The sequence below is a fragment of the Megascapheus bottae genome, chromosome 3 (genome assembly GCF_031878675.1).
Source record: "Megascapheus bottae isolate mThoBot1 chromosome 3, mThoBot2.hap1, whole genome shotgun sequence".
NCBI lineage: Eukaryota > Metazoa > Chordata > Mammalia > Rodentia > Geomyidae > Megascapheus > Megascapheus bottae.
In genome coordinates, this window is record NC_143511.1 from 60,638,943 (window position 1) to 60,663,378 (window position 24,436).

The 24,436-nt window shown below is 39.9% G+C and overlaps 1 protein-coding gene across 1 annotated transcript in view; it reads left to right on the forward strand.

Annotated features, from left to right (window-relative positions):
- The window catches only part of Melk (maternal embryonic leucine zipper kinase), an 84,305-nt gene that overhangs the window by 49,295 nt on the left and 10,574 nt on the right, over positions 1-24,436 (forward strand). The window contains exons 11-15 of the mRNA XM_090329143.1: positions 6,075-6,161; positions 11,366-11,485; positions 15,813-15,920; positions 20,631-20,862; positions 24,267-24,363. Coding sequence (XP_090185269.1) covers positions 6,075-6,161; positions 11,366-11,485; positions 15,813-15,920; positions 20,631-20,862; positions 24,267-24,363 — 644 coding nt within the window. The remainder of the gene's footprint in view (positions 1-6,074; positions 6,162-11,365; positions 11,486-15,812; positions 15,921-20,630; positions 20,863-24,266; positions 24,364-24,436) is intronic.

Genomic DNA, 24,436 nt, shown 5'->3' on the forward strand with positions numbered 1-24,436 from the left:
AAGAAAAAAAAAATTAATAGTATTTGTTGAGTACTTAGAAAAGTATATGGAAAAATAATGTAGATAGAACTGTTGGTATAGGAGCTCTGGGAGCTTTGCCTAGTGATAAGATGGTTGCCTAGCATGCACAAAGACCGGAGTTTGATTCCTCAGTATCACATACATAGAAAAAGCCAGAAGTGATGCTGTGGCTCAAGTGGCAGAGTGCTAGCTTTGAGGAAGAAGCCCAAGGACAGTGCTCAGGCCCTGAGTTCAAGCCCCAGGACTGGCAAAACAAAACAAAAAGAAAAACAAAAACCTGTTGATATAGTTCTTTGGGGAAGGACATACTAGGACCAGGGCCCTCTGCCTTAGCTTTTTGCTCAAAACTATCACTGTACACTTGAGCCACAGCTCCACTTCTGGCCTTTTGCTGGATAATTGGAGATTAAGAGTATCATATACTTTATTGCCTGGGCTGGCTTGGAGTCACAATCTTCAACTTCCTGATTAGTTTGGATTATAAACATGAGCTACCAGCTCCTAGCTTAGGATAGTACCTTTAAGTTAGGCAGTGGGCTTGGCATTTTTTATTTTATTTTATTTTTGCCAGTTCTGGGCTTGAGCTTAGGGCTTGAGCAGTGTCCTTGGACTTTCTCAAGGCTAGAGCTCTTCTACATGGCTTTTTTTTTTTTTCCTATGTATGTGGTACCGAGGAATCAAACTCGGGTCTTAGTGCATGCCAGGCAAGCACTGAACCACTAGGCCAAACTACCAGCCGGCTTGGCATTTTTTAAACTCTTCTAATTCATTTAATCCTCATAGCATCTCTGAAGTAGACACTCTGAAGTTAGTCAGTGGGCTTGATGTTTGTTCTAATGCTTCGAACTCATTTAATCCTCACAGAATCTCTGAACTAGATACTGTTATTCCTCTATTTTGTAGGTGGAATGATTGAGACAGAATCCCCCACCCTCCTTCTTTCTGGTTTTGTTTTGGTGATTGTGAAGCTTGGATTCAAGGCCTGAGTGCTATTTTGGAGCTCTTTTGCTCAGGGCTGGCTTGCTTATTTATTTAGTCAGTCATGGGGCTTGAACTCTGGGCCTAAGCCCTGTCCCTGAGCTCTACAGCTCAAGGCTTCTTTCCTACCTCTTGAGCCATAGTGTCATTTCCTCTTTTCTGGTGATTAATTGGAGATAAGAGTCTTTCGTGCATGCCTGGGCTGGCTTTGAAACAGTGATCCTCAGATCTCAGCCTCCTGAGTAGCTAGGATTATAGATGTAAGCCGCTGTGCCTGATAGGGCTTATTCTTAACCACTCTGAGCCACAGCTCCACTTCCAGTTTTTGAATGGTTAATTGGAAATAACAGTCTCAGTCTCATGGGGACTTTTTTGTTTTTTGTTTTTGGGGTTGTGTGTGTATGTTTGTGTTTGCCAGTCCTGGGCTTGGGCTCAGGACCTGAGCATTGTCCTTGGGTTTTTTCAAGGCTAGAGCTCTATCACTTGAGCCATAGTACCATTTCTGGCTTTTATCTATATAGTGGTACCGAGGAATCGAAACTGGGTCTTCATACATGCTAGGCAAGCACTTTACCACTAGGCAAATTCCTGGCCTCATAGGGACTTTTATGCCCTGGCTGGATTTAAATCACAATCCTCAGATCTCTGCCTCCTGAGTAGCTAGAATTACAGATGTGAGCCACCAGCACGCGGAGACTAAGACAGAATCCTTAAATCACTTGGTGAGCCACCAGTGCCTGGAGATTGAGACAGAACCTTTAAGTAACTTAGTCACAGTTAAATGACTAGGGAGTATAGAACCAGGATTTATATCAAGCCAGTTAGGCTGCAGCATGGGATAGATCTGATAGGTCTAGCTTAGAGTCTGATCCTGCACATTCTCAGCTTTTTTTTTTTTTTTTTGCAAATATTATTTGTCTAATCCCTCCTGAAGCAGAGTCATAGAGAGTAGCATTGTGGCATGGGGAAAAAATTCTTGGGCTAGGAATGAATAATGTCAGTTTTGGATAGGTAACCGTAACTTTTCTGAGCATTTTATCACTTCAACTTATGGATATTTTACTATCAGTCTCCTATGCATGTTTGGATCATGTCTTGCCTTTCATAGAGCACCTTTACATATTGGGCCACTTATCTAACTTGCCTGCCTTGCAGAGCTGTTGCAGGATACATTATGTATAGAAGAACATACGGGATTACTCTTGCATTTTGAAGTGCTAGCCTTTTTCTTTTAGTGGTTTGTGTTTTACCAAGAATGAAGAATTCAGATTTACTTGGATATTTAAGGAAGAGATACTATAATAACTCTATACAATCTCCTCCTGTCATTTTCATGCACAGCTCTAGTACCCAAGTATTGTATCAAATAGAAGTAATATTCAGTTCCATTTTCTGCCCTAGTGAACAGGAAATGTAGCAGGCACAGATAATCCAAAATAATTGGCTGGTTTTGGGTATGCATGCATTTCCCCCCTCCCCCCCCCACATAGCCTAAGCTGAGTGGGTGAGAATTTAGAACATACAAAACAAGTATTGAGCTTCTTTGGAAAACTCAACTTGAGATAGTCATGATTTTCAGATCTTGCCATGTTTGTTTCCTACTCTTTTCATTCTTTCTAGTCTGGGAGGTCAGTTGAACAACTACTACCTTTCTACCTTTCTCTGCTTTAAGAATCTACAGGGAACCATAAATACATTTTTCTTCTTACTTGAGCATTGATTATATCCAACTGAGTGTGAAAGCATTTGGTCTTCTGAGGTTAAGATCATCCTGATGAGGGAATGTACAGTTTTGGGTCAAAGTTATGCTTGGGAATATTTCCACAATATAACCAATATAAACCTTTGTGATCTTTACTTTCCCTGTAACCCATGAGTCTGTGCTTGTGCCAGCTGATAGTGCATGTTGGTTTCAGTTTGTTCCATCTGCTGTAACAAAGTACTATAAATTGAATGGCTTAAAAAGAACAAACATTTATTCCTTACAATTCTGGAGGATAGAAATTTCAGGATCAAGGCACTAGCCCATTTTGTGTCTGGTGATAATTTGAATTCTTATTCATACTTGGTTTTTTTTGAATTATATCCTTCCATAATGGAAGGAATGAGGAATCTCTTTGGGTCTCTTCTATTAAGGTATTTATTACATTCTTTTTTTTTATTTTTATTTTTAGTTTTGGCCAGTGTGGGGCTTGAACTATGGGTCTGGGCATTCACTGTTCCTGAGCTCTTTAGGTTAAGGCTAGCGCTCTATTACTTGAGCCACAGTGCCACGTTTTTATTCCATTCTTATCCTATAGATAGATCCCACTCATAATCTAATCATTTGCTTAAATTCCCACCTCCTAACACTACAGCATTGATGATTAGGTTTCAGGATAGGAATTTTAAGGGAACACATTATGATAGCAGGATGACTTTTCTTGAGCTCATTGTTATAGGTGTGGTGTCCTGAATTAGTGAAGGGTGCGGCACTGTTCTGTCTTGTTCTGAATGAACCTCTTTCTTATATTTCTAAACATTTCACTTTGAAGGTCAGTGACAGTCTGTGGTATGTGTGATCTAAGGAAAGTGGCAGAATAGTGAGAGGACTTAATCATATAAAGAAGATTGAAGAAACTAGAAAAGAGAATACTTGAAGAGGAAAGCTGCCTGTAGTTGGAATATTTAAATATCAGAACAGTTCTACTATCAAAGAGGAAACAATTTTGCATATTACTAAAAATAGTTGGTTTTTTGTTGCCCTAATTTGTTTAGATATATTAAGTGTGTCTCATATTACATATATTGTAAGATGTAGATGTCTGTGAGCTCTGTTACAGCTCGGAGAGGTGTGATATGCTCAAGGTCCTTTGGTTATAAAGTGATGTCACAATTAAAACTGAGGTTTGTCTCTGTTCTTAAAACCTGGTAGCTGTCAGGCTGCACTAATTCACAGTGGATAGAGATCACAGGGACTCAGACCTCAGCAACAGGGGGAAGCTGGCTGTCCCAACTGTTCTGAGTTCCCTGCAGAGGAGGACGTGAAGCAGAAAGTAAAACATCACTTCCTGGGGCTGTTGGGAAGAGAATGTCTTACTTTGGAAAGATGAACTTTAAAATAACACTCCTTATGATTCTTTTTATTTGTAATCATTTGAACTCTGTCTGAGGACCATCCCAGACCATTTCTGCCATTTCTTCTCAGTGATCCTCACTCCATTCATTACTGGGCCCCATTTTTAATTAGGTCTCATCATAAAGGGGATCTGAATATTGGATGATTTCTATCCTTAAGTGAAATTAAATTTATACAGACAGTCTTCAGTGTTTTTTAAAAATACATTTTGTTATGCCTTCTGCATGATTATCCTTGTTCAGTGTCTATGGTTCTATCACGAGGACTCCTTTGTGCTTCCCTGATAAGCTGAGATGTAAATGTTACAACTCTGAGCTTCACTTACAAGTTGAACAACCACTAATTTTCAAGACCTAGGTGACATGTTTGATGAAGATGCCAATGCAGATTTTGTAGGGAAGAAGTATGGGACTCTTTTCTGCACAAAGGGACCTTAACTACTGATCACCCCTACTGGTGATGTAGGGGTATAAAGTGGGAGTTTATCTTCTTGAAATGCTCATTGTCATCGGATTACATCGTTAAAAAAAATAATGAAGCTGGTCACTGGTGGTTCACACCTGTAATCCTAGCTACTCAGGAGACTGAGATCTGAGGATTGCAGTGCCAGCCCAGGCACCAAAGTCGGTGATACTCTTATCTCCAATTAACCACCAGAAAACTGAAAGTGGCACTGTAGCTCAAGGAGAAGAGTGCTAGCTTTGAGCTAAAGAGCTCAGGGACAGTGCCCAGGCTCACAGTTCAAGTCCCATGGCTGACCCCCCCCCCAAAAAAAGTTATAAGGAATATTGAGCTGAGAATTTAACTTAGTGCCTAACATGACAGAGGCCACAATAATATAAGCCTATAATATAAGTCCTAGCTATTCTGGAAGCCGAGATCTGGAGAATTATAGTCTGAGGTCAGCTTGGGCAGAAAAGTCTGGGAGATTCCATATACAAAGTAACCAGCAAAAGGCTTGTCTGTAGCTGGGTGCCAGTGGTTTATGCTATTCTAATCTTAGCAGCTCAAGAGTCTGAAATCTGCAGATTGTGGTTTGAAGCTAGCCTGAGTAGGAAAGTCCATGAAACTTTTTTTTTTGATCCCTTGTGGACTTGAACTCTGAACTCGGGGGGCCTGGATGCTGTCCCTAAGCTCTTTATCTCAAGGCTACAGCCCCTCCCCTTGAGCCACAGCACTACTTCCAATTTTCTAGTGGTTAATTAGAGGTAAGAGTCTCACGGACTTTTAGTGCCCAGCTGGCTTTGAACTGCAATCTTGAGATCTCAGCCTCCTGAGTAGCTAGGATTACAGGCATGAGCCACTGCACCTGGCTTTTTTTTTTTGGCCAATCCTGGGGCTTGAACTCGGAGCCTGGGCACTGTCCTTGGACACTTTTGCTCAAGGCTATTGCTCTGTCACTTGAGCCACAGCACTACTTCCATCTTTTTCTGAGTATGAAGTACCGAGGAATCAAACCTAGGGCTTCATGCATACTCTATTACTAGGCTACATTCCTCAACTCCATGAGACTCTTATCCCCAATTAACCAGCAAAAAAATCAGAAGTAGAGCTGTGACAAGTGGTAGAGCACCAGTCATGAGCAAGTCCCAGTAGTAGCATATGTGTACATACACATATACACATGCATACACTCGCACTTATACATGCACACACACCACACAAACTAAGCTGGAGGCAGGGCTCAAGTGGTGGAATGCTTTCCAAGTGAGCGAGCTGAGCAAGTGCTAGGCCCTCAGTTCAGATTCTGATACTGCAACCCTCACATCCTAACCCCCAATAGCAAAACACCAATATTATAAGAAATGTGGGTTTGTACGCCCAAAGTTTGACAATCTGATGTTGTTTTTGCATATTGCTTTTTTATTTTATGAAGTAATCATGGTAATTTTTAATTTTCAAAACAAATTTGTGGATAATTTTGTTAATAAAATGTGTAATATTCTTTTTTTAATAGTTTATTCATCTTGATGATGATTGTGTAACTGAACTTTCTGTCCATCACAGAAACAACAAGCAAACAATGGAGGACTTAATTTCATTGGTAAGAAATACATGTGAATTTGAGAGTATTGTCTTTTGTTTTATAGTACATTACAAATAACATAGCATTTTAGGCCTCATTTTATCATGAATATAAATATTACTTATTACATTTACAAATGATTTTAATGCAATTCTTCTCCGATGTTTACTGCATGTCTTTAAACAGTTCTATACTTGAGACATTTAATCAAGGTATTTATGAGAGAGAAACAGTAAAGTAATTCATAGTGAAATGATAGTTTAAATTTTGAGATTTCAAGATTCTGAAATAAATATTTACAAATATATAATAATTAATTTAGATAATTCATATCGAAAATTTCTTTCTCTTCCCCTTTATTTTTTTTCCCTTTTCCTTTCCTTCTTTTCTTGAAATAAGTTAAGGTCTTGATACGTTGCCCAGGCTTGCTTGCTTCAAACTCAGCATTTTGACTCAGCCTCTAGAGTACTGGGTTTATAAATAGGTACCACCATGTCTGCCTTGTAATTTCCAGCTGGGATAGCCCAGTAAAGCCAAGTTTGTGATCAGTGAGAATGTTACAATTTTTTTTTTTAGCCAATTAAATTTATTGTAATCAGAGACAGAGAACCATGGGGTCCAATTAGCTCCAGCTTTGGAAGTGATTTAGGAAGGAATATAAAGGTGATTCATGAGGTAGATTATACAAGCAAGAAGAGGTGAACTCAAGACTTTTCATATGAGATTATGCATTGTTGTATATCTGGCCCCTCTCACAGTCTTAGTCACACAAGTTATAAATTATACATCATGTTTAGAAACAACTTTAGACATATGACAGTTGATTTTCCAGATGATCTTGATAAGTAGTATCAAAATAAATGGCAGCAGAACACATGGACCAGGACAGAGGAGTATATCTATACATTTTGGGACACAGAGAAATGAATGGAATACTAGGTAACTCAAATAAAGCATTAAAGAAAGTTTCCTTTCATACCTATCCTGAAAAATAGGAACACAATAGGAGCAGCTATTTGCTTTGAAATGGGAGCTAGACAAGACAAGAAGTCGGACAAAAAAAGGGCTTCTACTTCTCTTTCTTTCTTTTCTTTTCTTTTCTTCCTTTCTCCCCCCCTCTTTCTCTCTCTCTCTCTGTTTCTCTCTCATGTTACAATTTTTAAGTTCTCTTGAGACCTCTGCTTTCATATTTGGTGTTGGTTTGATAATACACAGAAGGAGACCAGCATAGAATGGTGCTGTTAATCTTTGTACAGACAGAAATAATAAGATTCAACTTGTATTCCATTTTTTATATGTATATGTGAGTACTACTAAACTGCCTTATTTATTCTCTTTCTGGTAGCTGAGTTTGAACTCGTGTTAATGCTTGTTTTGCTTGCTCTGTTGCTGGCCTTGTATTGAGCATGCCTCTTGCCCCTAAAGTGCTGCTGCTGCTCCTGCTGCTACTTTTCTTCCTCCCCCTTCTCCTGTCTGGGTTGTGGGAACAGTTCTTTCCCCCATTCCTGCCTGTGATACAGATACCCAGATGTTTAAAATAGAGTGTGTTTGGAAGAAGGAAGGTCAGATGGAGGATAGTGGGCCAGTTCTGTTTTTCTAATCCCCTGGTACCACTGACTTGCCTCTTTAGGCAAGGTTCCTGTGAACCTAAGAGTTAACTTAGTATCTAAAAATACTTTTATTTTCTAGAAATGGAAGCTTCTTTCTAATAAGTAAAACTATCACCTTTAGACATTTGACTTTCAAAAGAGGGAACTGCCTAAAAGATAAGGGAGACATTAGTGTATTATACTTGTGGATTGAAGGCGTAACTAATGTGTTGATTTATCTGTTATTGAACATAAAATTCCCTTGTGCATTTTACTGCAATGAGAAGTACACAGTAACTATGGTAAAAAAAAAAAAAAGTTATAAAAAGGATGTTCTCCCCTCCCTGCCAGCAAGGAAAAAAGGGATGAGGAACTTTTCAAGCAGTAGCTCTTAAGAATTTGAACAGAAACAAAAAGCTCAATAATAAAATTTGAAAATGAAGTCAATGTGAAATCTTTCAGAAGTAGAACTCAAAAACAGAAAAATGTAAAAAGGGGTTATAAAAATCCAGCATAGAACCAACAAAAGTTGCAGGAAGATAAAACAGAGGAGTGGAAAAAACTGTCAAATGTTTCCAAATTGAAGTATATGAGTTACCAAGAGTGAAACAGTGAATGAAACAGTGAATGAAACTATCGCTATAACAAAGCCTCTTCTAAGCTGGATGTTGATAGCTCATACCTATAATCTGCTACTTAGGAAGCTGAGATTTGAGGATTGTTATTAAGTAGCTTGGGCAGACAAATTGGAGAGACTATCTCCATTTAACCAGCAAAAATTCAGAAGTGGAGCTGTTGCTCAAGCAGCAGAATGCTAGCCTTGAGTGAAAAAGCTCAGAGCACCCGAAACAAAACAACCAAAAAAACCCATATCTCTTCTAGTAGGATTTCAGACAATTTTGTCAAAAGAATCAAAGTTTTCAGAAATAATAATGGAAGATCATATACAAAGTATTGGGAGTCGGAAAGACCACATTTTCCATACTCTGCTATAACCAAGAGGACTATAATACCTTCAACACTAAGAAAGCTGTTTCCATCTAGAATTCTGTACTTGTCCAAGCTAGAGTTAAGTGTGAGAGGATGCTGTATTTATCAAAATTTATTTATCAAAAATTATTTACCTCATCAGAAAGTTACTAGAGGATGTAGTCCATCAAAACAAAAGTGTAAATGAAGAAATAGGAATACTTATGATATTGAAAATTGGGGGATACATTATAGGATATAGATGAGAGGAATTCCTAGATTGACATTTGTGTAGCTGGCTAAGAAGTCTGTCCAGGGTGGAGCATAGAATGTAGACATGTAATATCTCCAGGGAGGAGATGTACTGTGAACATGTTAAGGGAGAGGGGGAGAGAGGGGAGAGTGAAGAGGGGTCATGGGAGGCTGAGATGAGACAACTTGGGAGGGAGGGAAGATGGGGTTTGAATTAGCAAGAATGATAATTGAGTCTTAAAAAAAATTAGCTTCAGTAAAATAAAAGTCTAAAAGAAGGAAACGTGAGAACATTGATTCTTCTTTCTTGTGTGGGGGGGAGGTAGGGCATGGGGCTTGAACTCTGGCCTGGGTGCTGTCCCTGAGCTCTTCAGCTCAAGGCTACCGCCCTTGAGCCATAGCCCCATTTCTGTTTTCTAGTGATTAATTGGAGATAAGAGTCTCAGGGCTTTGGCTTTGTATTGCCAGGGGAGGGGGGAGGCTTTGAATCATGATCCTCAGATCTCAGCCTCCTGAGTAGCTAGGATTACAAGCGTGAGCCACTGCCAGGCCATTGATTCTTCTGAGTCTAGGACATAAAGTGAGATTTTCTTGTTTTTTAACTCAGGGCCTGGTTGTTATCTCTGAGCTTCTTTTGTTCAAGGCTAGTGCTGTACCACTTGAGTTACATCTTCACCTCTGGCTCCCCTACCAGACCCCTGGGGGCAGGTGTGGGTCAGTAGTTTTCAAACTTTTTTTGCTCAGGCTGGCTTTGAACCTTGATCTTTAGATCTCAGCCTTCTGAATAGCTAGGAGTATAGGTGTAAGCTACTAGTGCCTGAGACCTTATCTGAAGAAAATGAACAAGCTGGGTGCTGGTGGCTCATGTCTGTTATCCTGAGCGCTCAAGAGGCTGGGATCTGAAGACAGTGGTTTGAAGCCAGCCTGGGCAAAAAAGTTTGTGAGACTTTATCTCCAATTAACCACCAGAAAACTCAAAGTGAAGCTGTTTCTCAAAGCTCTAGAGCACTAGTGAAAAAGTTCAGCAATAGTGCCCAGAACTGGATGGAGTTCAAATTTCACAACTGAGGAAGGAAGAAGGAAGGGAGGGAGGGAAAAACGAGCTTGATGCCAGTGGCTCATTGCCTGTAATTCTAGATGCTCAGGAGGCTAAGATCCAAAGATCATAGTTCAATGCCAGCCAGGGAAGAAACTATATGAGACTGGAGTGGTAGAGCTGCCAGCCTTGAGCAAGAAAGCTCAGAGAGAGCACCCGAGTCCTGAGTTCAAGCCCTGATACTCACCCCCCCCCAAAAAAAAGGTGGGAGGGACCAAATGAATAAACAAAGACAAAACCTAAGAATTTGGGATTTTTAAAAACATTTTTCCTTCTGCTCTCCCCTCCCCCGTCTTTTAGTCTTTGGTCCTGTGTAGTTGAGCTGTTGGACTGATATTCAATCAGTATCACTGTATGACTGTATTGGCCGTTAAAATATTAGGATATTTGGATAAGTATACTGTTGTGTGTACTCTCTTTGTTGACTATTCGTTTCCGTATGTATCACTTCCCACAATTACTTTTTTTTTTAATTGTTGGGAATTGAATCCAGGACTTTACATAGAGCTACACAAGCACTCCACCACATCCTTAGCCCTACATTTTTCAATAAAAATGTTAATAATTGACTTGGTAGAAGTCTTCTAGGTCTTCACTCGTTCTTGGCCTCTATTCTCATTATTTGTCAGAATACCAATTAAATATTTATTGCCCTACTTGGTTATAAATACTATTTATATAATCATTGGTTTAGTTAACAGTTATGATAAAAATACAGTTATGATAAAAATGCAGGGAGATGTGTAGGAGATCTGTAGAGGGAGTTTTAGGGTTAAAATCTCATTTTCCACACTAGAATACAGATTATCTCGCTGAAAAACTTAAAGCTGTTTAAGCAAGTTACTTATAAATATGAACTCATAGAGGAGATAGCTGAAAAGTCTTCAGATGTTCTTTTGGTGAAGTGGCAACTGTAGGTATGGAAAGATGCTTAGATGATTGCTATTTGTCATTAATATCTTTGTAAAGCCGCTGACGTATAAGATTCTGAATTCTTATTTAGTCATGGGGCTTGAACTCTGGGCCTGGCACTGTCCCTACGTTCTTTAGCTCAAGGCTAACACTCTACTCCTTGAGCCTCAGTGCCACTTCCAGCTTTTTGGTGGTTAATTGAAGAGTCAAGGACTTTTGTGCCGGGCTGGCCTTGAACCACGGTCCTCAGATTTCAGCCTCCTAAGTAGCTAGAGAACTAGAATTACAGGTGTGAGCCACTGGCACCCAGTTGAATTCTTTTATAATGAGGGAAAAAATAATGAAAATAATATTTCAATAAACAATATCAGTCTTCTAAACAGAGTGATTTCCTTTTCTTCCAGTGGCAATATGATCACCTCACAGCAACCTATCTTCTGCTTCTAGCCAAGAAGGCACGGGGAAAACCAGTTAGATTACAGCTCCCTTCTCTTTCTTGTGGACTTACCAGTACCACCCCAAAGGTAAATGTTGGACTCTTTTGTCTGAATATTTGTTAGTGTTACCATGAACCACTGTGTTCTTCAGGGGACACATCATCTTGAATGTTAGCAGTATCAGGGAGGCAAGGCAAGACCTTTTATCTTCTAAACATTTTATTGTTACTAGTTTGTTTAGAGGCAAAGTCTTACCTGCCTCAGCCTCTTGAAACCTGGGATTACAGGGGCACACCACCAGGCTTCCTGATTTCAACTTTGTCAGTAAGCAAATGTCGGGGTCCTTCATCCCTGGTCCCTCTCTACTAGTAGGGGGGATGGGGAAAAACACACCCCGACCAGGCCAAGCCACGAGAGGAGAGGGCCCACTGTCCTGTACTCAGCCTTCTTACCCCGGAGCACGAACAGAGACGCCACACAGCTTCATCAGGGCAGGAAAATCTCTATTCCTCAAATCCCTCCTCCTCATATTCAGTGCCGTAGCCTATCAGCACAACAGGTGGGCAGGACAAAGAGGTCCACGTGTTTACCCCTACTACAGGTCTCAGCAGAAAGTTATTAGACATGGCATTACTCGGCCCCCAACATCTCCCCCGTCTTTTAGGGAAAAAAAACGTAGGATATGTGGGGCTACCATCATAGCAGATCGACTGTGCCTGTCTTAGGTGTCTCCAAGCTCATTAGTCTTCTTACCCGTCATGGGATCACCAAGTCCTACTTGGCTCCTGTCTTTAGGTTGATAGGCTAACAGCTGGGGCTTGCCCATCTTTGACTACCAGCCGTCCATTTAAATAAACCAGACCTGAGGGGATGCACCTATTTCCATGGCCAAAAATGCCTGTCGTATTATCATTCACTGTCTACGTTGACTTTGTATTATTTTCCTTGAGTCTTCCAATCCCCTTTTTGTTTTAAAACTACTATTTCCCATGTTTCTAATTTATCCTATCTCACTTTTCAAAAATGACTCTGGTCCCTTCATTTTAAAGGGGATGATGGGCGAAGATCCGTCTTCTATAACTTCAAGCTGACTCAGAGGCATTATTTAGTTAGGGACTCTAAAAAGCTTTAGCCTGTTTTCAACTATGGGCGGTGGCTCCCTATTTTGCAATTCTGCACCCGAGCACAGGCTTTCTAAAGCACTACCACTTAATTCTTCCTCTTAAGTATTTTTCCAAGCGTCTCTGTGCTTTTCACCTGTTCTTTCACATAGCATGCTGACAATTTTAACCTTAAACATGTTCACTCACACACATTCATACTTAAAGATCTTAAAGCGAGAAAAATTAATATCAGCCGTTCATTTTTCCACATAAGCCTCAACCATGGCTTTTACTGCAGTACCATTAGCTTTAAGTAAAACTCTTTTATAATTCTAACCATCCGGTTCTTAGAAACTTCTGAACCCATCATTCCGGTTCTTTTTCCAAACCCCTTAACCATCTGGTTCTTAGAAGCTTCTGAACCCATCATTCTGGTTCTTTTTCCAAACCCCTATTGCCTCACCCTTATACTGCTCTGGCCAAAGACTTCCGTGAGGTTCCTCAGTGACTCCTCACCCTGCCAAAGTGACCTGCGCTTCAGAGGCAGACTGGGAATGATCTATTAAAATCTTTTAAAACACCTGCCTGCTTCTCTGTGTTTGACACAGCTGCAGCTTCTTTGTCTTTTTTCTCCTTAGCTTTCGGAGGAGTTTTTGGTTTTTCTTTTTCTCAATTTTCTCCTTGTGGGTTGCTTTCTTTATGGGTTTTTCCTTTGCTTTCTTTATGGGTTTTTCCTTTTCTTTATCTTTTGCCTTTTTTTAATGGGTTTTTCTTTTTCTTTATCTTTTGCCTTTTTTAGTATGTATTTTCATTTCAGGTTTCTCTGGTTTTTCAGTCTTTGAGGAGTTTTCTTATTTGACTTTTGCAGGTAGTTGCTTCCCTTTCTCCTGTTTACCACCTTTTCTTTTTCTTTCTCTTTGTCCCTCTCATTCTCCTTGTCTTCCTCCCTGCCTTTTTCTTTTTCCCTGTGAGCAATTTCAGCCTGCATTTTCCCTTCAGGTTTCCCTGGCCTTTCAGTCCCTCCTTCATGTATCTCTCGCTTGGCTCAACTCACCATCATGACCCTTTCGTGCCCCATTTCATGCCCCACGTTGGGTGCCAGAATGTCAGGGTCCTTCATCCCCGGTCCCTCTCTACTAGTCGGGGGGATGGGGAAAAACACACCCCGACCAGGCCAAGCCACGAGAGGTGAGGGCCCACTGTCCTCCCGTACTCAGCCTTTTTACTCCGGAGCACGAACAGAGACGCCACGCAGCTTCATCAGGGCAGGAAAATCTCTTTCTCTATTCCTCAAATCCCTCCTCCTTATATTCGGTGCTGTAGCCTATCAGCACAACAGGTGGGCAGGACAAAGGGGTCCACGTGTTTACCCTACTACAGGTCTCAGCAGAAAGTTATTAGACATTGCGTTACTCGGCCCCCAACAAACTTGAATTCTAAAAGTTTAAATGTTAATATGGCATTAAGGAAAATTCCTCTCTTTTCTCTTTTTATTTCTCACTAAAGTACTTCCTAGTTATTGTGGAAATAGTAAGCTAAAAAGAAGAATTTATTGAACCCACAAACATACCACTTATAGATTATATAGTTAATATTTTATCATACCTTCCCTGTATTTTTTTTTTTTTTTTTTTGCCAGTCCTAGAGCTTTAACTCAGGGCCTGAGCATGTCCTTGGACTTTCACAAGGCTAGAGCTCTAGCCTTCTCAGCTCCACTTCTGGCTTTTCCTCCGTATGTGGTACCAAGGAATTGTGAACTTGGGTTTTTATGCATAAGGCAAGCACTCTACCACTAGGCCAAACTACTGGCCCCTTCCCTGTATTTTTTAAGAGTGCTTATTTATATAATTCAAATACATACAAAGGTTTTTAAAGGACACAGTGTTATTTAGAGGACAATTTAAAAATGTCTTGGAAATAAAACTTATGAAGGAGACTACATTATACTTCATATAATAAAACTTTTTTTTTTGTCAGTCCTGGGGCATGAATTCAGGGTCTAGACACTGTCCCTGGGCTGCTTTTGCTCATGGTTGTCCATCGTGCCACTTTGGCCTTTTCTGGTTACGTAGTACTAAGGAATTGAACCCAGTGCTTCATGAATGCTAGGTAAGCACTCTCCCATTAAGCCACATTCCCAGGCCATTTATAAGATATTTTAATGTCTGCTTTGGTATTTATTTGTGTGTGTGTGTGTGTGTGTGTGTGCCAGCCAGTCCATAGGGCTTGAACTCTGGGTCTGGGTACTGACCCTGAGCTCTTCAGCTTAAGGCTAGTGCTCTACCACTTGAGCCAAGGCCAAGCATCACTTCTAGTTTTCTGGTGGTTAAGTGGAGATAAGAGTCTCATGGACTTTAGTGCCCAGGCCAGCTTTGAACACGATCCTCAGATCTCAGCTTCCTGAATAGCTAGGATTATAGGCATGAGCCAACAACATCTGGCTGGGTTTTCTTATATCTGAACTGATTTGGTCTCACATGAGCTACTTGTGTAATTTGTCTTCTATCTACTACATAATAAAATTTTACCTAATGATTGCATTATTTGGCAGTTGTGTGATTGATAGCAGTAGACAGACATTTTAATCTCGAGAAATGAAGGTAGAAGTAAAATTTTAGGTTCTTTTCCTATCTTTGTATAGGCCATTGGATCTTGAAATAATAGCTTCTTTAATACTGTTCTCTATCTTGACAGAGTTATCCTGTTTCTTGTGGGTATTATTTATAAGAAAGTAATTCTGAATTATCATTCACTTGACAGTGTTTCCAGTCAAACCATGTATCTACCCCAAGAGTCATAGAAGACTACACAATTGTCAACATCACTAGCATTTTCGGGCTCCATTCTGGATATTACAAAAAATATCTGTATGAAATGAGATACTCTGCTGTCTTTCTAGTCAAGTTGAGATAAGTGTCTCTCTCTCTCTCTCTCTCTCTCTCTCTCTCTCTCAACCTCTCTCTCTCTCTCAAAATAGATGATGGGTATCAGGAAGTGACAGGTGATGTGTCATATCACTGTAGAATAATAGTGCAGATCTGCACCCATGGCTCTCGCCTATAATACTAGCTACTGAGGATCAGTTTGAAGCCAGCCTAGGCAGAAGAGTCCCTGTGAGACTATTATGTCCAATTAACTACTCACAAACTGGAAGTGACACTGTGGTTCAAAGTGATAGAACACTAGCCTTGAACAAAAGAACTCAGGGATAGCATCCCAGCCCTGGGGTCAAGCCCCACAACTGACCCTCCCCCCAATATTTTTTTTTATCATGATACTGTTATCACTTAACTTTCTTTGTCTTTGTATAGTCAAAGAATCTAAGTCTGGAAGATATGACAAGTGATGAAAATTATGCAGCTGGATTAATAGACTGTGAATGGTCTGAAGATAGTTTATCAACTCCACAAACAGTACAGGTTGGTGGTGTTTATTACTATTTAAAGCAAAATATATGATTCAATTACAAAAAACATCTAAACTAACATGAAATCTAGTGTGGGCTTGAAAATGTATTGACTTTCTAAACCACTGAAAACATTATTAAGAGATTATTGGTATATGCATCAGAAAAAAGAAGTGGTGCTGTGGCTCAAGGGTAGGGCAGTAGCTTTGAGCTGAAGAGCTCAGGGACAGTGCCCAAGCCCAGAGTTCACGTCTCACAACCGAAAGTGGGGCGTGGGGGGGGGGGGAGATTATTGGTACGTGAATGAAAGGAAAGACGACTATTTCCAAGTTAAAGAAAGTCGTTTTTGTTTTGAATCGCTTTATTGTTCCTTTATAAAAACAAAACAGAACAAAAAGTAAGAAACAATATACATGTGGCTAGATAGTTAAATAGACCCTTTTTTTCCTGTATATTTCAGTGTTTTGTGTTTTTTTTTTTTTTTTTTGCCAGCCCTGGGGTATGAACTCAGGGCCTGAGTACCATCCTTGGGCTTTCTCAAGGCTAGAGCTCTACCATTTGAGCAATAGCACCACTTATGGCTTTTCTTATGCATATGGTAATGAGGAATCCAACCTGGGTCTTCATGTGTGCTAGGCAAGCACTCTGCTACTAGGCCAAACTCCCAGCCCTAGTTCAGTGTGTTTTGACAGTAAGTAACCATCATAAAAAATTAAGATATGGAATAGTTTTGTTGCCCCTTCCCCTAGTTCCTTCAAGCTCTTTTGTGGTCATTTCTTAACTCTGGAAGAAACTCTTTTTTTATCCCCTTTCCTTTAAACAATCTTTTTTTTTTTTTTTTTTTTTTTTTTTGCCAGTCCTGGGCTTGAGCTCAGGGCCTGAGCACTGTCCTTGGACTTTCTCAGGGCTAGAGCTCTACCACTTGAGCCTCAGCACCACTTCCGGCTTTTTTCTATGTATGTGGTACCGAGGAATCGAACCCGGGTCTTCATGCATGCTAGGCAAGCACTTTAACCACTAGGCCAAACTCCCAACCCAGTCCTTTAAACAATCTTTTAATCTTGAAATTTGTTGAGTTTCCTGGGTGTATGGGTTAGTTCAAATAGTCTATTCCTCTTTCTTCTGGGACTCCTGTTATATTAGCACATTTGATGGAATCATTCAGTTCAATGAGGATCTTGTATAATTTTCTTTTCTTTTCTTTTCTTTTCTTGTTTGTTTGTTTTATCTTCCTTAGACAAAATCATTTTAATTAACCTAACTTTATTTTCCAATTTCTTCATTCCCTCCTTCCCTTCCTTCCTCCCTTTCTTCCTTCCTTCCTTTTTTTGCCAGTCCTGGAGCTTGAACTCAGGACTTGAGTAGTGTCCTTGGGCTTTCTCAAGGATAGAGCTCTAGAGGCACAGCGCCATTTCCAGCTTTTTTCTATGTATGTGGTACCAGAGAATCGAACCCGGGTCTTCATGCATGCTAGACAAGCACTCTACCACTAGGCCAAATTCTGGTCCCCTCTTCCTTCCTTTTCTTACTGTTGGAAATGATGTTGATTTTTCCTCATAAATATTGTACTTCTCAACTTTAGAATTTCTGAGTGGTTTATTTAATTTTCCATATTGATACTTTTTATTCATTATGTCTTTGTCCTTATACTTTGCCTTAGACATGTATTCTTTTGTTCTTTGGAGATATTTAAAAATTGATGTAGCAATAGTACTCCGTAGATACTGTGTTGAAAATGAACTATACAACTTACCATAGGAGAGAAAAACTGGGAGGGTGAGGAAGGGGTGACATTTTTCCAAAAAGAAATGTATTCTTTACCTGTCTTAGGTAGATATAATCTTGCTCTGTACATCACCTTTATAATAAGTTTAAAAAATTCAAAAAATTGTTTTAAAGTCTTTGCCTAGTCTACACTTGAAACTTTTACTATAGAGCTATAATAACAAAACCGCTTACTGCAGGTACAAAAACAGGCCTGAAGACCAATGGAGCAGACTGAAGACCCAGAAATAAAGCCGTATACTTAAAGTTATCTGGTATTTGAGAAGAGAGCTAAAAATATACAAAGATAGTCTCTCCAATAATTGGTGTCAAGAAGACTGGATATCCATATGTAGAAAACTGAAATTGGATCCCTGCTTTATAGCCTAGTGTGTCCTTGAACTTATGATCCTCCTGTTTTGTACTACTGAGTTACTGCGATTTCAGATATTCAATCCTTTAATATGTTTTTATAGGCTTAGTTTTCTTTTCTTCTTTGTGCTGGTTGTGGGGCTTTAATTCAGGGTCTGGGTGCTATCCCTGCGTTTTTTTGCTCAAGGTTAGTACTTTACTACTCTAGCTAGTCACAGGTCCACTTCTAGTTTTTTGGTGGTTAATTGGAGCTAAGAGTCTGATGGATCACTTCCAGTACTGGTTGTGGGGCTTGAATTCAGGGTCTGGGTGCTGTCCCTGAGCTTTTTTGCTCAAGTTTAGTACTTTACCACTCTAGCTAGCCACAGCTCCACTTCCAGTTTTTTGGTGGTTAATTGGAGCTAAGAGTGTGATGGATTTTTCTTGCCTAGGTTGGCTTTGATCTGAGAGCCTTAGAATATCAGCCTTTGAGTTGCTAGGATTACATGCATGAGCTACCAGCACTTGTCTAGGCCCATTTTTCTTTGAAAGTCTGAGATTTCTTTGAGGTGTTTGTGTTAAGGATTAGATTAGGTTGGATTGAGCCTGTTCTTTCAGATAGAAATTAGGTTTGCTTCTATTAGCCCTTTGGGCTGAACTAAATTTAGAATTAAAGATTCTGAGCTGGGTGCCAGTGAACTCAGAAGGCAAATCAAAGACAGCCCAGGCATGAAAGTTGGTGAGACTTTTTTTTCTTGGCTGTGGGACTTGAACTCTGGGCCTAGGTGTTGTCCCTGAGCTCTTCAGCTCAAGGCTACTGCCCTACCCCTTGAGCCACAGTGCCACTTCCTGCTTTCTGCTGGTTAACCGGAGATAAGAGTCTCATGTTCTTTAGTGCCCAGGCTGTCTTTGAGCCTCTATCCTCAGATCTCAGCCTGCTGAGTAGCTAGGATTACAGGCCTGAGCCACCATACCTAGCTTCTGTGAGACTCATCTTGAATTAACCACCAGAAAAACAAAATACCCTCCCCCCACAAAAAAAAAAAAAAAAACACCAGAAGTGGAGCTGTGGCTGAGAGTGGTAGTGTGCTAGCCTTGAGTAAAGGAGGTCAGGGATATTGACCAGGCCCTGATTTCAAGCCCTAAGACCAACAAAAAGAAAAAGTTCCTGGTACCACACAGTTACTTTGAATTTGAGACCTAAACTTGTGTGCAACTGTCCTGTATACTCACATATTAAAGAAGACTTGCCCTCTTTCCCTACCTGGAGCCACTGCTCAAAACTGTCTTACTGACTTCCATGAAGGACTTATTTCTATCTAATTTGCCCCTTCATCTTAGTTATGTCCCTGCTGGCTTTACATGAGAGATTTAGTTCTAACTCACCACATTGCAATCTTAAGTTCTTATGGATATTTAAAACCAAGGCTGCAGGTGATCAGAGGTAGTAAGTAGATACCCTTTGGGCAGCATACAGTTTCAGTCTTGATTACTTGTTTGGATTTCTGCTCCTGCTTTTAGTTTGACTTCTGAGGATTTTTCTTATTCTTTTATAAACTCAACTTTAACTTTTTTTTTTGGCCAGTCCTGGGGACTGAATTCAGGACCCGAGCACTGTCCTTGGGATTTCCTCAAGGCTATTGCTCTATCACTTGAGCCACAGCACCACTTCTGGCTTTTCTTTGTATGTGGTACCAAGGAATCAAACCCAGGTCTTTGTGCATGCTAGGCAAACACTCTACCATTTGGCCAAACTCCTGGCCACAATTTTTGCCAATGCCTTTTTTTTTTTTCTTGCTGGTCGTGGAGCTTGAACTCAGGGCCTGAGCAATGTCAGTGGGCTTTCTCAAGGCTAGAACCCCACTACTTGCACCACAGCACCACTTCTGGCTTTTTCTATATATGTGGTACCAAGGAATCAAACCCAGGTCTTCATGCATGCTAGTCAAGCACTCTTACCACTATGCCACACTCCCAGTCCCTTTTTTCAACTATAAATTTAAAATAATTACATTAAAATTCATTTCTGGGCTGGGAGTTTAGCCTAGTGCTAGAGTGCTTGCCTAGCATGCATGAAGACCCGGGTTTGATTCCTCAGTACCATATACATAGAAAAAAGCCAGAAGTGGTGCTGAGGCTTAAGTGTTAGAGCTCTAGCCTTGAGAAAGTCCAAGGACAGTGCTCAAGCCCAGGACTGGCAAAAAAAAAAAATTCATTTCTGTTAAAGAGTATTATAACATGCTTTCTGCCCTGATCACTAAATAAACTTTTGTTTTTGGTACATACTAGAGGTAACCATAACTGTCTAGGTACTGGAGTCATTCTTAGGAATTATTTGGGCTCTGTTTCTTAGGATTCTGAGTATGTTTAAATACTTAGAAATGTGTTGAAAATTACCTGTCCATGAAAGAGACTAAAGTGGTCAACTTGTACTAGAGAGAACAGAATATACCTTTTTAAAATTTCCTGGTGTTTTGAATAATATACTCTTGATGGTACTTAATTTTAATAAGAAAAAGTTAAGGTAATTTGTAGTGATTAAGTGATGTTATAAAGAAATTGACTTTTCTTCTTCAGTGTGCTTTATCTAGTAACTTTATTTTTCCAGTTTACCAAGCAATGGACAGAATCAAATGGTCTGGAATCAAAATCATTAACTCCAGCATTATGTAGAGCATCTGCCAATAAGTTAAAGAACAAGGAAAATGTATATACTCCCAAGTCTGCTGTAAAGAATGAAGAGCACTTTGTATTTCCTGAGCCTAGGACCCCAGTTAATAAGAACCAGCATAAAAGAGAAGTACTAACTACACCAAATCGTTACACTACGCCTTCAAAAGGTATTTGCATTTAATAATTTAAAAGCTCAAATTTCATTCTTACTGTATTAAATACTGTATATGGGATGGAAAATTACTAATAATACTATTTCTAGAAGTCAGGTTGCCTTATTACATTAGTTTGAAGTATATTACTTAGCTTTTAATTTTCTTAAATGAAACTATTTTTCATACTCCCACAGTTGAATCATAGCATCATGGGCTATCGAAACTGAAGGCAAACCAGAGCTTATCTATTTCAACTTCAGTATTCAACAGTTTAGAAATGTGAGATTCAGATAAATGCAATGATTTGCCCAAGGTCATGTGTCCAGATTTAGATCTTGCTTGACCATTTACCCCCATGTAGAATGACTCAAACCCAAGTCTCGGCGTTAAATAGTTGTATAAAGGAGTTGCCATTGAACAAAGTCATTCATTATTGTAATGCATCTTGATCAATGTCATCCCTTTCATCATTTTCCCCCATCTCTCCCAATCTTATCCCTCCACTCAATTGTTCCTTTAATTTTTGGTGGTTTTTATTTTTTAAGTATTCATGAAGATTTTAAAAGTATGGTAGTTTGGTATTTATTTTGTAATCTTTGAAGTACTCTCAGTTTACATATGCTGTTTTTACAAGACTATGTTGGCCAAAAGCAATTACTGACCATTTTTCTTTGAATACAAGAGCTGTCTTAGGGAGCAAGTAGCTGAAGCAGTAATTGACAGCTTTCATCAGTACATTTTACTTTTGCTACAGGGATGAGCCACTGACTGTGCCCGGCTTGCTGTTCTTTTCTTTTCTTTTCTTTTCTTTTCTTTTCTTTTCTTTTCTTTTCTTTTCTTTTCTTTTCTTTTCTTTTTTTGATAGTCCTGGGGCTTGAATTCAGGGCCTGAGCATTGTCCTGGCACTTTCTCATGGCTAGAACTCCTCTACCACTTGAGCCACAGCTCTGCTTATAGCTTTTTCTATGCATGTGATACTGAGAAATCCAACCTGGGTCTTCATGTATACTAGGCAGTCCCAGTCTTGGGACTGGGCATTTTCCCTGAGCTCTTCAACTCAAGGCTATCACCCTACCCCTTGAGCCACAGCACCACTTCTGGTTTTCTAGTGGTTAATTGGAGATAAGAGTTTCACAGACTTTTTTAGTGCCCGGGCTGGCTTTGAACTGTGATCCTCAGATCTCAGCCTAGCTAGGATTACCGGCGTGAGCTACCATGCCCAGTTTTCAAGGCCCCTCTTTAAGATTTTTTTATTGTTATTATAAAGGTTATATACAGAGGTGTTACAGTTACCTAGGTTAGGTAACTGCTATTTTTATTGTTAAAAAATTTGGGACAATAGACTTTATAGTTACAAACCAAACCCTTAATTTCTTTTTAGAAACACAACGTAAAAAGCTATTCCCTTGCGGCTGGGAGCATGGCCTAGGGGTAGAGGGCTCGCCTAGCATGCATGAAGACCTGGGTTCAACTCCTTAATACCATTTACATAGAGAAAAGCTGAAAGTGGTGCTGTGGCTCAAGTGGTAGAGTACTGGCCCTGAGTTCAAGCCCAAGGATGGGCAAAAAACCCACCAAAAAACAAAAAACAAAAATCAAGCTAGTCACTTGATTTACATCTGTAATCTTAAGCTACTCGAGGAGCTAAGATCTGTGATTGTGGTTCAAAGCCAGCATAGGCAGACAAATCTGAGATATTCTTATCTCTGCCAGCAAAAAGCCAAAAATTGTAGAGTAGTTCAAGTGATAGAGTACCAACAGAAAGCCAAGCAAGAGTGTGAGGCCCTAAGTTCAAGCCTTAGTACTGTCACAAAACAACCCACCTTCAACTTGACGTCATACTTTGTTATTATAAAGTAAGTACTTCTAAAGTGTATAAAACTTTCAGTTAATCAATGGCAACCAGATTTCTTACAGCCTATCTGTGGAACAAATACCCTATCCGCACAAAATTCTAGAATAGGGAATAAGAATAATGAAGCTCACACCTCAGATAATTTGTCAAGCTATCATAGGGGATTTCTTTTTTGCCTAAGGAGTTGAATAGAGCTATGATTTGAATTAATACCTTTTAGTGGTGGTAGTGGTGTTGGTTGTAGGGCTTGAACTCAAGGACTGGCTGCTGTCCCTAAGCTTTTTCTCACAAGGCTAGCTTGCACTCTTACCATTTTGAGCCACAGTTCACTTTTGGTTTTCTGGTGGTTAGTTGCTGATAAGGGTCTCATGTATTTTTCTGCCTGGGCTGGCTTTTAATCGTGATCCTCAGATCTCAGCCTCTTTTACAGGTCTGAGCTACCAGTATGTGGCAATTAATACCTTTTAATGTAATATCAGGGATATAAATGGAGCCCTTCTATAATACAAATTGACTTTAATGTGTAGAGGAGAGCCATTAATCATGAAATCTATATTTATATGATATATGTGTATATAAAATATTTTTTTTTTTTTTGCCAGTCCTGGGTTTGAGCTCAGGGCCTGAGCACTGTCCTTGGACTTTCTCAAGGCTAGAGCTCTACCACTTGAGCCTCAGCACCACTTTCGGCTTTTTTCTATGTATGTGGTACCGAGGAATCGAACCCGGGTCTTCATGCATGCTAGGCAAGCACTTTAACCACTAGGCCAAACTCCCGGCCCTATATAAAATATTTATAGTATAGTCCGGGAATGTGGTATAGTGGTAGAGTATTTGCCTATCATGCATGAAGCCCTGATTTCGATTCCAAGTACCACATAAACAGAAAAAGCCAGAAATGGTGTTGTGGCTCAAATGGTAAAGGGCTAGTCTTGAGCAAAAGAAACTCAGGGACAGTGCCCCGGGCCCTAAGTACAAGCCCCAGGACTGTGTGTGTGTGTGTGTGTGTGTGTGTGTGTGTGTGTGTGTGTGTGTACACCTCACTTTATAATAGAGAAAAAGAGCCTTATGTATGAGAGAGACAAAATAATTTTGTTTTTACTAGAATTCACATGGGAACATTTCTTTAAGTAGCTAATTTAATTTCACTAGCTAAATAATCAGAGTATTTCTAAGTCATTGACTAAGGTTATGTGTTCATTATTATTTTGGGGGGTCATAGGGATTGAACTCAGCCTGGGCGCTGTCCCTGAGCTCTTCAGCTCAAGGCTACCACCCTATCCCTGGGCCTGGGTACTGTCCTTGAGCTCTTCAGCTCAAGGCTACTGCCCTACCCTTGAGCCAAGCCCCATTTCCTGTTTTCTAGAGGTTAATTGGAGATGAGAGTCTCAGGTCCTTTTGTGTCCGGGCTGGCTTTGAACCTTGATCCTCAGAATTCAGCTTCCTGAGTAGCTAGGATTATAGGCATGAGCCACTGCACCTGGATTGTATTCGTTATTGATAGAAATTTGGGGACCACAATATTGCCAACTATATATAGTCTGTATTTGTTTTCTAATAGCTAGAAACGAGTACCTGAAAGAAACCCCAGTTAAAACACCAGTAAATTCAGCAGGAACAAACAAGCTAATGACAAATGTCATTAGTCCTGAAAGGCGGTAAGTATTGTTTTTCAAGACTCTTGATTCTTTAGTTGGCATGATAAGATTTTTATTTACATCTATTATATGC